Source organism: Episyrphus balteatus, chromosome 1 (assembly GCF_945859705.1).
Source record: "Episyrphus balteatus chromosome 1, idEpiBalt1.1, whole genome shotgun sequence".
Classification (NCBI taxonomy): Eukaryota; Metazoa; Arthropoda; class Insecta; order Diptera; family Syrphidae; genus Episyrphus; species Episyrphus balteatus.
Window position 1 is genome coordinate 167209148 of NC_079134.1, and position 14323 is coordinate 167223470.

Sequence of the window (14323 nt, forward strand, 5' to 3'; positions counted from 1 at the left end):
TTTTGAATAAAAAAAGACAAAAATAAAAAACGCTTAAAAACGGTCAAAAAACTTGGGACAAAAAAACTTGACTTTCCCGTTATTCGGTCGAATGCACATGTATGCGCACAGTCATAGATTACATGTTCTATAAGTTTGAGATTTTTTGAACACTACGAAAAATTTAAAAAAATAAAAACTCACCCAAAAATATTCCAAAATAAGTAGGTGTTTTTCAAAAATTCATATTTCGAAACGCAGAGACTTAAAGAAATCCGTATTAGACCTCTAACTTTTTTTTTATTATCTTTCGAATGACATTTTTCAAATTGTCAAAAAAAAATGTCTCCTAACTATAATCACTACTTCGTCAAAGGTCTACTTCATGTTTTAGTTTTAGAAAACCATTCATTACTTGGTTTTGAAATTTTTTAGAATTTTTTCAATACCATTGTCAGTTTTGTAATAAATTTATCTATTGATTAAAAAAAAATTCAACTTTTTACATTTTCACGTTTAAAAAATAGCCAATTTTTTGAAATTTTGTTTTGCCCCCATTTACCCTATTAAAAGATGGAATTTTTTAAGGTTATTATCTTTCAAATAAGCTATAGAAGATTTTTGTATCTCTAATAGTTTATTTTTAATTTTTAATTGAAATTTTTGCCGCACTTCGAAAGTGCGAGAGTGGAACGGGAGAAAATGGCGTCAATTTTTTGTGGTGGCTGCCATGGTTCATCGATTTATATAAGACGTTATCAAGTCAAAAATAAAGATTTTTAAAGGGCTGGACAATCTAGAGCAGGTATCAATGGCAAACATGAGAAAATGCATTGGAAGAACATAAGTCCTTCAACATTCTGAAAGAAAAAAAAAAAAAACAATTTTATATTTTAGCATTAAATTTTGCAATTCTCTTTTTTTCTTTAATATAAAAATGAACCGAAAATTTATTCTGTAAAAAGTTAAATCGTTTATTTGACAAGAATTCATGTCGAAAGTCAACCGATTACTATGACAAAAACATCAGACAACAGTAGTCTGGGAAAAAAAAAGTGATTCTCACTCTCATCATTGTTCGTATAAAAATAACAATCACGACAGAGTTACCTTTCTAACAACTTCAAGTGGTGACATCTTGACAAATCTAAGAGTAAACCCAACAACTGTCACTTGTTAAAGAACAAGGAATGAGTTGATATTTTTTTTTTCAAATTGTCTCATCTTTTTTGGTGACAAAAGATTGAACAGAAAAGACAAAAAAAAGAAAGGAAATATCTAAACACACAAAATCTTGAATTGTGACGCGTAAATAATTTGAATTGCAAATTAGTTTGACAGTTATCTTTGACACTTGCGATTACCGACAAGTCAATGTGAGAATTAAACCAAACAGTTTCTTATGTAAATGAGAACAACAATTTGTCTGTCTGAGGATAAAAAATTATAATATTTCTTAGAAAAATCCAAATGTGACTTGTGAAAATTGGGAAGGAGTTACCTAACAATAATAATTTTTTCAAAGAATTTCTTAAAGTTAAAAGAATTTTGGATGAAGATACAAAATATCTGTTTTTCGTTTACCTACTAATCAGTACCTACTTTTTATGAAAATGAAACAATAAAAGTCAGAGTCTAGGGAAAACTCAACATATTCTCTTCCTAGAATCTTTATTTTGTACAATATCTCATCGGGTATCACAAACCCTCATCTCAAATGGTTAGTAATAAACGAATGCATCCATCAAGAACATCGCTTAAATAATCATCATCATTATTTAAGAGTTGCTATGAAGCCTTCCAATATAATAATAGAACAAAAACGCACACAAATACATCACACACAAAATTTTAAAATTGAAATATCTATAGTTTCTATGTTCAAAAAGTTTATGTTGGCTTCACTTTTATTATTCAACTTTTAGTTTTTTTTTTTTTTTTGAATTTTACAAAAAAAAAACATAAGAAAGTTTCATCATGAAGCAAACAAAACAAAAAAAGAAGAGCGGAAATATATTTTTTTGCGCCATTTTCCATGAAATTACAATTCAGATCCGGAATGAGAGAAGAGAAGTTTTTCTTTTCTTTTTTCAATGAAAACTATATCGTATACGATATAGGGTAGATATTACTTTTTTATATATCCGGCAAAAAAGTGGAGTAAAACAAAACAAACTTTCGGGGATAACTTTCAATGGCAATTTTGTTTTAAACAAACGCAATTGTTATACATACATACGATACCTTAATGAAGGAAAAAAAAAAAAAAAAACACGAGAAAAAGTTTCCTCGTAACACATCCGTTCTAGTTCTTATTCATTTTTAGGTACTCACTGCTGAATTATTACAAATTTTTGGTAGAAAAAATTAATATAATGATAGAAGAAAAAAAAATCTTTACCAAAAGCTTTAATCTATTAAGAAAATGCAATATTTATTAGCTTGTAACCAATTTGAAACTAACTCACAATTGGTTCTAAATTTTTACTTGTTTACTTGCGATATAGGTACTGTATATCAAGTTATGCATTCGTACAAAAAAAAAAGTTGAGATAACATTTTTCCATGACATTACAATGGTAGAGAATGCAAAAAAAGTGGGTCCCAGAAGTCCGTCTGTCTGTCTGTCTGTTTGTATAAGGACCTACAGCCTAAACGAATGGACCGATTGACTTCAAACTTGGTATGTAGCGTTATTTGGCGATTCTCCAGAGGAATTTTCGGAATTAATTTTTTTGGACCAAAAATAACGGTACTTGTCATATACTGATTTTAGTAAAATTGAAATATCTCGAAAACGGCCACAACGATTTTGTTTAAAAAATTCAAATATCAGTTTTAAACTAAGGTCTATCTTGTTATGAAAAATTTTTTTTTTGAAAATCATTATTAACGGTACCTGCCATAGAACCGTTTTTTTTTTCAAATCTGATTATCTCCGAAACTGATTATTCGATTTCAACGAAACTTTTTGTGAAGAAGCAATTATATTATTTAAATATAAACCAAAAATAAAATTTCCAAAAAAATAATTTTTGGATTTTTAAAAAAAATTTGAAAAATCAAATTTTCCAAAACGAGACATTGTATTTTTTTGAAATTTTGTTTTTAGATGTTGATTAGTGATTTCTACAAAATGGCTTACCAATTTTATTTTAAAACTTTTTTTCCAAAAAATTATTTATAAAAAATTAGTTTTTTAAAAAACGGCTCTAATGATTTTAAATTTTTTTTTTCTAAAAATGCATCTTAATATATGAATCAAAACTGCATACTTGTTTTGGAGGGCAATTTGAGATCAGATTTTATTTTATTTTTTTAAAAAACGAATTTTATTTTTTTTCCAAATTTCTATATAAAAAATCTTAAAACTTTAAGCAACTTTAACTCTAAGAGCAAGTTCGTGCGACCCAGTCGTGCATTTTATTTAATGACCCTGAAAGTAGCAGACAACAGACAAAAAAAATCTTTGGCAGCGGATATCTAAGAAATAAGAATTAAAAATGGATTTCTGTAAATGGCGATTTGTTGTAATTTGGATTTTGAATATGTGCCATTTTTTATTTTTTTTTATTTCGGTAATGTGTAAAATTTTACAGTAAAAATAAAACTTTGGCAAGCTCTCCTGGGCTAACGAATGGACATTATTTAATGAAATTGAAACAGTATACTTACTTCTCAAAACTCTAAATGTGCTATTTTTTAGTTTTTCGATTTTTTGCTTAGATCATTTGGCAGCTCATAACTTCCTCAAAAATGACTATTTTTGAGTAAATAAAAAATATACATAAAGTATTTTGAATAATCTACATGTGCTATTTTTTAGATTTTTAAATTTTGTAATGGGTGATTTTAAATTTCAAAAAAACTAATTTTTAAAAGTTTGGCCGCGGATATAAAAGCCAATATTACTTAAACATGTTTGAAAAAAATTTCATGTATTTGTTTTTTCAAAACCTACATGTGCTATTTTTTAGATTTTCAAATTTTGAATTTTTTAATTTTAAATTTTTAAAAAAACTTATTTTTAAAAGTTTGGCCGCGGATATAAAAGCCAATATTACTTAAACATGTTTGAAAAAAATTTGCATGTATTTGTTTTTTCAAAACCTACATGTGCTATTTTTTAGATTTTCAAATTTTGAATTTTTTAATTTTAAATTTTTAAAAAAAGGGGGAAATTTTGGGATATGCACTAAAAACATCCTGGTACAATCTTGGAATTAGTGCTAATAGGCTAATTTTTTGGTTTCTATGTTTGTTTGGATATTCTATAACTTATGTCAAAAGTCTAAAAAATCTCATGTCCGCAAGTCCTAATTTTCCTGGTTTGAAGATAAGGTGAAGATTTTGAAAAATTGAAAAACAACACTTCAGATACTTCTGACACAAGTAAATAAGGTACTTTACTTTTCAGGGATGGTCAGATTGATTTGTTTGTGGGTTTTGTTGGAATCAGCATTAAAAAATACCTCGAACTCATATATCATATGTGTATTATTATATGTGCCCATGATTATGAAAGTGGACTAAGTCACTTTTTGCATTGTTTAAAGCAAAACTTACATAATAATTTTCTTATAACGATTTAATTATATTTCTTTTATGAAATCACTGGAGCAGCAATAAAGAAGTTTATTAACTGCAATTTCGCTTTCAAATAAACTTTACCCCTTAAATAATAATTATTTTAAGGCTAGATTTGAGGCCATTTTTAGGAGTGACTTAGTCCACTTTCATAATTAAGGGCACATATATACCATTGTCTATTATTGCTAATTTTGAAAATCTCGATTCGCGCTTCGACCTTCAAAATCGCGACTTGCGGACATGAGATTATTCTAGACTTTTGAGGTATGTTATAGAATGCCAAACCGAAGGTATTGAACAAAAAAATTTCTATTAGCATTCATTCCGAGGTTAAACTCTTATTTGACTGGATTAGTATATTTTTGTTTTTTTTTTTTTTTAATAATATTTTTAAAATTAAGTTTTTTTTTTTAATTTAAAATTAAAAAATTCAAAATTTGAAAATCTAAAAAATAGCACATGTAGGTTTTGAAAAAACAAATACATGCAAATTTTTTTCAAACATGTTTAAGTAATATTGGCTTTTATATCCGCGGCCAAACTTTTAAAAATTAGTTTTTTTGAAATTTAAAATCACCCATTACAAAATTTAAAAATCTAAAAAATAGCACATGTAGATTATTCAAAATACTTTATGTATATTTTTTATTTACTCAAAAATAGTCATTTTTGAGGAAGTTATGAGCTGCCAAATGATCTAACAAAAAATCGAAAAACTAAAAAATAGCACATTTAGAGTTTTGAGAAGTAAGTATACTGTTTCAATTTCATTAAATAATGTCCATTCCTTAGCCCAGGAGAGCTTGCCAAAGTTTTATTTTTACTGTAAAATTTTACACATTACCGAAATAAAAAAAAATAAAAAATGGCACATATTCAAAATCCAAATTACAACAAATCGCCATTTACAGAAATCCATTTTTTATTCTTGTTTCTTAGATATCCGCTGCCAAAGATTTTTTTTGTCTGTTGTCTGCTACTTTCAGGGTCATTTTATTTACAGTGGTTTTGAAAATAGTTTCCATTGAATATTTAATTGAATCTTATATAATCCGTATAATGGAATTAAAAACTGATTTGCAACCGGTTTGAAACTAGTTTTTTAATCAATTTGAAATTTGTTTGCTTTTGGTACGAAAATACCTACACATCTCTCAATTTATTTTAATATAAATTTCAATGCAATAAAAATTTGCAGTTGATTTGAAACTGTTTTGCAACCTATTTAAAACTGTGTTTTAAAAAATATATTGCATTCTTTTTTTTATAACCTCTAGCAGTAGAATTTAATATTTTTTTTCTGTCTTTCATCCATATGCAAATAAAATCAATGTGTTCATGTTAGTCTGAGGCTTTCTTGTTCCAATTTAATTTATATTTTTTTTTCTATCTATTTTTGCATTTCTATATAAAGCTATTGCCAAAAATTTGATAACACGAAAATGAAGCCTCCTCTATAACGTAGGAGTAGAGATATTTGTTTATATTTATGTTGTATAGCTTGTAGAGGTACCTTAAATAATTTCTAACCATTGCAACATTTGGTCGAACACTGCTGCAAAAATCGATGCCAAATGTTTAGGTATAGGAACATGGATTTTGTCTTTTCCCTTAAACCCTTTCAGTCATTCCAATTTAATATTACGAGAGGTTTTTGGAGTTTAGAGTATCCATCCTATACTTGGTGCATTTGTATAGGATATGTATGTTGATATAGAAAATTGTAAAACATACATACAAACATTGCATAGATGTAATATTGTATAGAGAGAATGAATGAGTGGTCTTGATAACAATATTCACAGGACATTGGCACGAGAAGTTATGTTATGTTATGAGTTTTGTTTATCGATTGTGTGAAACAACATGCAGCAGCAATGGGCGTTTAGCTAAAAGTTCATTGCTTTTACATAATTTAAAGTGACTATATTTAGTTTAACTAGGAGATTAATGAACTTTATTAGTTTCAAAATACACAAAACAGACATTATAGCTTTGTTTGGAAATATATCAAAGCATTTCCAAAAAATGTGATAAAGAGATTAAAGTGCTTTAACGTTTAATTTTTGTTTTCGGTTTGAAACTACAAAAATGGTGAGGTCCAAACAATTTTTTTTTTAGGTATGTATTTAATTTTATTTAAAAATAAAATAAAAAAAATTTATGAAATTAGTATGCCATTATGAAATAATCATTTTATTAATTAAATTAAAAAATCAATGTAAATAACGATTTATAAAAATTGTTTATTTTTTTTTAATAAAATTTTTAAAAACCATAACAAAAAAATTTGGTCAAAATCTTTACTTTTTTATGTTTTATCTAAAAAACTTACAATTGAATTGTTTTGATCAGATTCCTCGAACCGCTTATGAGTAAAATACATTAACTCTAAATTGTTATAATGGGAGATCGATGTAATTGAGAATTTGAACTATAAAATTATTTCTGTACCAAATTTGTAAATAGAACAATCCGTAAACCCGTTTAGGCAAAGGAAATGTGTTCAGATGAACACCACTAAAGGCTCCACTGTACGGACGCGCAGTGGTGCCTTTGGTACTTTTTTGAATTCATTAATTGATTTCTGGAAGAAAAATCATGAAATTTGGTACACTGAAGGTATTAACTGTTCATATAAAATTAATAGTCGTGCAAATGGGTATATATTTTTTTTATTTAAATTTCGGATGATGAAAGTCTTTTATCAAATCTTATAAAAATTTAAGAAAACGAATGTAAATTAGTACAAAAAATGTTTAGAACATGATAAAAAAAAAAACGAATAAAATCATTGCATTTGAAAGTAATATAATAGCATTTTTCAATTTTTTACTGTCCAAAGTCTAAAAGCCAGTAAGGTACATATATGCACACTAGACTGGACCCGATTTTTTTTCAGATTATGATTATGGTCGCGATCATCAATTTTATACAAACAGTGTCTTTTTCAAGTTTCTTATCGTTTTGGAATATATGTTAATAAAGGGTTTTCAAAAATTTAGTTTATGTAAAAAATTGACAGAAAATTTATCGCAAAATAGAATTTTTTATTTATTTGTAAAAATATAAATTGATAATTATTTAAGTTTTTGAAATTGTTCACTTTGGTGTATACGTATTTTTTTATTAAGTTTTTTCTATATATTGAATGTAAGACCTTCTTTTTTTTTTTTGATATTCTGGCTTCGAAAATATAGTTTTTAGCTGTAAGTGTTACTGTTGTAAGAAAACAAGTAAGCAAAAATTTTCTAGGTTGTGGATGGGTGGATAGGATACCCATTCTGACAGTCCATGGGATTTCACTACAATTGTATTTTACTTTGAAATTACCTGTAAAAATACTAAAATGACTAATAAAATGGACAAAATGGGTAATGCAAGACAAAAGTTGAAACTTGGATTTTTTTCCTTGTTATAGAAAAAATGACCACTGAAAACTGGAAGGCAAGCTAATTTCTAATTTTTAATTATTTCTGGTTCTATTGCTTGCTCAAAGCAAGGTCTCAGAAGAAAAGTTTAATTATACAAGCAAACCTGAATGGATTCTGAATGACTACCTAAATTTTTTTGCAACAACTACGATCGCAAAAAAGCCACGATAATGATATAGAAGGGTGAAAAATGTGGATAATAAATTAAATAATAAACTCACAAACCTTGGGCGTGATCGAAACTTCAGCTGGAGTGTAATTTATTTTTTTTTTTTTTTTTTTTAATGTGGAAAAGTATTATTGTCAGTTTGAAATAAATTGAAAAACAATTAAATTAAACTAATTAAATAACATCTTCTCAAACTGCGTTAAATCTAAAATACGACTTTCATTTATTTATGTTTCGGTTGTATATTTAAACAAATTGAATTTAACTATGCTTCACTTCTAATCTAATTATTTCGTAATACATTTCTACCATTTGTCCATACGAATCATTCCAATATATTACCAATCATTCAGAAACAAGGTGTTATTACAAATTTTATTTTGTCTGCAATCACAATCAATTGCTAATTGCACAGACGCGCTTTTTCATTCATTATAAAATAAAATATCCTTTGCTATCCTTTTTGTGTGATACAAAATCCAATGAATAGAACCTGATTGAAATAATTCAAATAAAACTCTTTTTCAAATCATCCTATCTACAAAAAAGGATGATGATGGTAGAGGAAATTTGTGTGTGAAATTGATTCGTGCAATCATCAAAATGCTTTTTATTGGAAATTAAAGGCCTCCGGGGCGTTTTGTTAACTTTCATAAATTGGCAAAGAGAAGGAGTTATAATTAGCAGAATCCTTTTTTAATTGGCTAACCTAATTTCATTTTTGAGTTAAAACAAAAAAAGGATAACGTTGTCGAATGACTTTTCACTTTAAAATTTAATTTGAAAAAGAAAATACAAAACGAATAATTTATTTGCTTTTCATATAACCAAGTTTTACCAATGACGAAAATCTACATATTTCGTATCATTTTAACTTGATTGTATTTAAGCAAGTCGTCATAAATACTCGTATAGTTTTTCAGTACAGCAAAGCACTTTCTATATCATGGCAATCTTAGAGGGAAAAATTATTATTTTTCACTAGTGTCCTGATGATGTCGTGGTCGTGTCCTTCTCGTTTTTGTTGGTACTATTTTTGAAGTGTGTTATTTTTTTTTTTTGGTGTATATCCTTTTTGTCGTCTGCAGTCGTATAAATCATTTCCACTATCATTTTGACGTCGTCATTCTATACTTTTAGAGAAACTAGTTTACAGTTTCGTTTATAGTTTAGTTTTTGGGTGTCAGAACGTTAAAGAAGACAAATTATATCGGTGTCAGACATGTGCTACTTTAGCTGGACAATATGTCATGCTTATGTTGCTTTTTAAGTCCTTTTCGTGGGATTTACGTCAAAATACATAAATGTGTATTTCCAGGGTTGTGGGTCAACAAACTGTTATATTCCTTGACAGGAAAGTTTTTTTTCTTCAGTTTTTTCTGTGGAAATTTTTGATTAAAAAGAAAAAAAAGGATTCGTCTTTAATATGCTCAAAGGTCATTCTCATTACTAACCGAGATCGAATTTTTGTTTCTTAGAAACCTTACCTATTTGAATTTTCACCAGAAGAAAAATTGGATTAAAAATATTAATCCAAGTTGAAGTAATGTCGGTTTCCTGGTAACGAATATTTCGGTCCTCTTCCAGGATTTTGATTTCATATCACATACCTTCACTTATGGAGGAACATACAAGACACAATTTAGCAAATACACTCGTCCTTGTATCTATGACAGCCGATTTCAATTCATTTTTGATGGCCTGACAGAGAGAGAGAAAGAGCACCAGAAGTCAAATTTGGCAAACATCGCATAATGCCCGTACACACTGTTTGTGTGCCTTGATGTTATGACTTTATTTTCTCTATTTAGCATTCTATTTTTGTGAGAATGCTAAAGGAATTTTCATGTGTAATTTTGAGTAAATCGCACCAACAGAGCGAGAAAAGCTATTTATATCGTTATCATTGTTGTTTCTTTTGGATAATTTCTGAAAATTGGTTTAAAATGAAACATTTTACATAGGATGGAATTTTTGTATGGTGTTGTATAGGTATCCTTATTGTCCTTTGTCTCTCCTTATTGTGGATATACTATGAAAATTGAATAAGCATTTCGTAACTGGTAGAAAGCACATTTTCAATTTTGAACAAAGTGGGTACCTTTGCATACAATGATTCGTTTCGTTGGTAACAGTTTGTAATATTTTTATTTTTTTTGAAATTTTTGTGCTTTTTTGATGAATATTTTGAGAGTAACAAGAATTGGGTACTTGAAAATAATAAAATGAAATTTGAAATTTTGCATGAAACATTTGTATTGGTTGCAGCGTTTTCCTTAGAATTATTATTAAAAACTAAATTTAAATAACATTTAATGAATACAAAAAATTTAAAAAAAAATACGTATACGCCACAGTGGCCATTTGTTTTATCCTCTATTTTAAGCTATAAGTACTCTGCTTAAAATAGAAGTGAGTATTGAATTGTTATATTTTTTGTATAACAGTAAGGAGGATATTTCCATGAAAGGGTTTTGACAGATTTGTATATGTTTTTTGCTGTATTTACTTAACTATTCACTAAGTTTAATATCTTAAACTTTTTCTGCTTTGAAAAAAAATTCAATTTGTCGAATTTCTTACAATTTTGGCTTTTTTATCAAATATTAGATATTTTACCTATAATATTTAAACTAATGTATGGTCAAATATCCGAAATTGTAAGAAATTCGACAGCTAAAAAAAAAATATTTAATGCACGCATTTTGCATTGAATTTTTTTTTTTCCAATGCAGAAAATTTTTTTTAATGCAAAATATTTTTATTAGTAATACAAATTTTATTTTCAATGCAAATGATTTTTAGTTGCAATTAAAATTTTTTTTAATGCAACTTTTTTACTTGGTACTATAGGGCAAGTTAAGGATTCGGCAATTCTGTCTATCTGTCTCTATCTGGAGCTGCAGCCTAAACGAGTGAAGTTATTTTCTTCAAACTTGGTAAACTTGAAAATTTGCAAAAAGTGCATTTTTGGATTTTTAAAAAAATATTTCAAATTTTTTTTTTTGAAAAATCAATTTTTTGAAAACGGGTTGGTGAAAAATTTTGAAATTACGTTTTTTTTGTGTAAATTAATTATTTCTTTAAAATGGCATACCAACTTTTTTTTTGAAAAATGTTAGAAATTTTTTATATATAAAAAATTATTTTTTTTAAAAACGGCTCTAACGATTTTGGAAAAATTTTTTCTAAAAATACCTTTTTATGCAAGTAATAAAATGGCATACTTGGTTTTTTGTAAATCATAATTTAAAACGGTGTTTCTAGAATAAAAAGCTTTAAATTAACATTAGAGTTACTTTTAGCATAAGAGCAAGTACGTGCGACCCCAGTCGTGCATTTTATTTTTACTTGCAATACATTTTTTTAATGCAAATATTTTTCAGTTGCAATACAAGTTTTTCTTAATGCAAATTTTTTCAGTTGCAATAAATTTTTTTTTATTTGTAATGGAAAACAAAAATGCATAAAAAAAATTATTATTTTTCACAACCCTGATTACAACTATTATGTAGTCTGAGAATATCTTCAAATAAGATGTAACAGGTGTGACTTTCTAACGTCACATAATAATACTATAGAAAAACAAATTTTTCAAAAAGCGATAGGGCCACCCCGATCTACTTGTATCCCACTGTTGAATTTTCTATCTTATACAGAATGTGGTGCTGATCAACATTCAAAAATTTTATTGTTTTGGAAAAGTAGTTATTTTTTATTTAAAATTAAAATTTTGAACTCGTACATAAGTAAATCAATTTCACTTATGATTTTTTGCAAGCTTTCTAAAATTTCTAAAAATAAAAAACACTTAAAAATAACCCTGCAAAAATTGTGGCTTTTTAAAAATTCTCAATTTTGAAAATCAAGGCCTAACACCTAATTTTCTATCATTATCTTTTCACTTTTTTGTGGGTGTTCCCCATTTAAAGTTAGACATCATAGCAATAATGACTTTTCACTTTTTTTCAAATCAATTATTTTGTTATCTTGAAGCTACTTGCCGATTGAACTAAAACAAAAAATATTAATCAAGATAAGAATAAATAGTTATCTTCTATTTCATCTAAACATTAATTTTTGACGAGTCATGGAAAGATCCGATAAAATAAATAAAATATGCACTCCTATACAATTTTCTTATCTTAAAATATCATAGATGAAAAAGATTGTTTTTTTTTTTTTTTTTTGTTTAATCAAACAATAATAAATTTATTTAAAATTAAATCACTCCGTTTAAATACAATAATTATTGTTTCTTCACTTTTTTTGCTTTTAAAAGACATCTGCTAGAGATTTTTCGGTACAAAAATATCCCTGCAACTGTGATTGATATTAAAACTAAGAAAGCAACTGCAAAAATTATTCCAATAACATCCAACATATAATACTGGAAAGTATTCAATTCTATAGCAGGACTTTGCATATGATAAGCTCCTTTATGCCTCAAAACATATTCAATCCAAAAGACAGCCGTTTCTCTAGCAGTCATTGGTCTATCCCGATAGAGTTTTGAGAATTTCTGCACATTTTCTGTATATTTTGGATTTTCAAGAACTTCCAAAACAGCCGCCCTGAACGATTCAGCTGTCATTGTATTTTTATCAACCTCAACACCAAAACCATCTTCGACCATTTTCTTAGCATTTCCTGGCTGATCAATAAACATTGGTACAGCAACCATTGGCACACCATGATATTGAGCTTCAGCTATACCACCTTTACCAGCATGAGTTATGAAAAGTTTAACTTGCGGTTGTGCTAGAAGATCATCTTGTGGAATCCATTTTGTAAAATGTATGTTTGGAGCATTTCCCGGCTTCGGTGTATCATCCCATTTCCATAAAACAGTTTGTTTGAGATTCGCCATGGCGTTGTAGAGTTTTTGAACCATTTCTTCACCCAACTGTTTGCTACCCAAATTTGAACCAAAACTTAGGAAGATTACACCGTGTTTTGATGAATCGATAATATCTTGAAGATCCTTTGGCAAAGGATCTGATGGATCTTTAATTTGAATTCCTCCGGTGTAAATGACAGCTGGAACATCGGGACGGATATGACCCTCGGATAAATGATGATTGGCCAAAAGCAGCGATACTCTTTTGGCGGCTTTTTCCAATGGAGGGTATTTCGGTGCTGGGAACATTTCACTAAAAGAAAAATAAAGAGGATTTTGTGAGCATTTAATTAATTTCCTGAATGAAGGAACCTTACTTGTAAATTTTCAAATTAGTTTGGTCCATTTGGTACATCAAATATTTCCATAATATCTGACTCCAGAAATATTCAAATCTTCCCATCAAGGTTGTGTGATTTCTTTGGGACATTGTTACAATAGTTGGCCTATAAGCAATTTCGGGTGGGTTGCCAACATGACGATCATAGTACTCATTCGATCTTTGAGGCAAACTAAGAATTACTGGACAATTGAAGTGTTCTCCCAAACCCAAAAGATAATCAGCAAAAAATGATCCCAAAAGAATTAGGTCGAATTTATTATCATGATTATTCATCAATTCCTGGAACTGTGGCGACTTTAATGTATCCAATTGACAACCTCCAAAGTTTATCATGCCTGGCAAAGCATATTTAACAAACTGCCAAGTAGTTTCGATTTTAGAGTCCTTCATAACTTGGTTTTGTTTTGCAACAATTTGCTTTCGTTCTTCAGTTTCAGGTACAAGCATGTGATGATAGCAGGGATTTTTATCTCTTAAGGGAGTTGTTGTTACAACTGTCACATTGTGTCCACGTTCACATAGAGCCTTGACATAAGCAATGTGAATAAGTTGATGCGATGGACTGTTACTCGTGAAGTAACCAAGAATATTAGCTGGCTCAACTGTCACAGCTAAAAGGTTACAAAAAGGCCGAAAATTAACACGAAATTATTTTTAACGATCATTTTAATTAAACTTAGATCGATATTACTTCACCGAAACCTTAAATTAAACTATAACTTTGGCTATAAAATGTTTTGATTTTATTTAAGCATAATCTTAAATAAGGTTTCTGATAAGAAGTGACGACTTGCTTTTTTCCTGATTAGATATCCTGTATCAATTTTCGAAAAACTGACTCTATTGAAAGAGTAAAGATTAATCAACAGAAGTTGTTATCTTAAATTTATAAAACAGAATTCAAAAGC

General features: G+C 28.1%; 1 protein-coding gene across 1 annotated transcript; it reads right to left on the reverse strand.

Annotated features, from left to right (window-relative positions):
* Positions 1-758: 758 nt before the first annotated feature.
* On the reverse strand, positions 759-14111 carry LOC129912164 (UDP-glycosyltransferase UGT5-like). Its single transcript, XM_055990302.1, has 3 exons — positions 13390-14111; positions 12497-13325; positions 759-839 (listed from the first exon to the last, which is right to left on the reverse strand). Exons 1-3 carry the CDS (start codon positions 13860-13862, stop codon positions 759-761), a joined length of 1383 nt encoding a protein of 460 aa, XP_055846277.1. The 5' UTR covers positions 13863-14111.
* Positions 14112-14323: the final 212 nt, after the last annotated feature.

Coding starts and splice junctions, on each gene's coding strand:
- LOC129912164 (XM_055990302.1), bottom strand. CDS start 13,862: ATGCTTGTACCTGAAACTGAAGAACGAAAGCAAATTGTTGCAAAACAA. Junction 13,326..13,389: donor ACTAATTTGAAAATTTACAA/GTAAGGTTCCTT, acceptor TTTTTCTTTTAG/TGAAATGTTCCCAGCACCGA. Junction 840..12,496: donor TAGTTTTAATATCAATCACA/GTTGCAGGGATA, acceptor TTTTTCTTTCAG/AATGTTGAAGGACTTATGTT.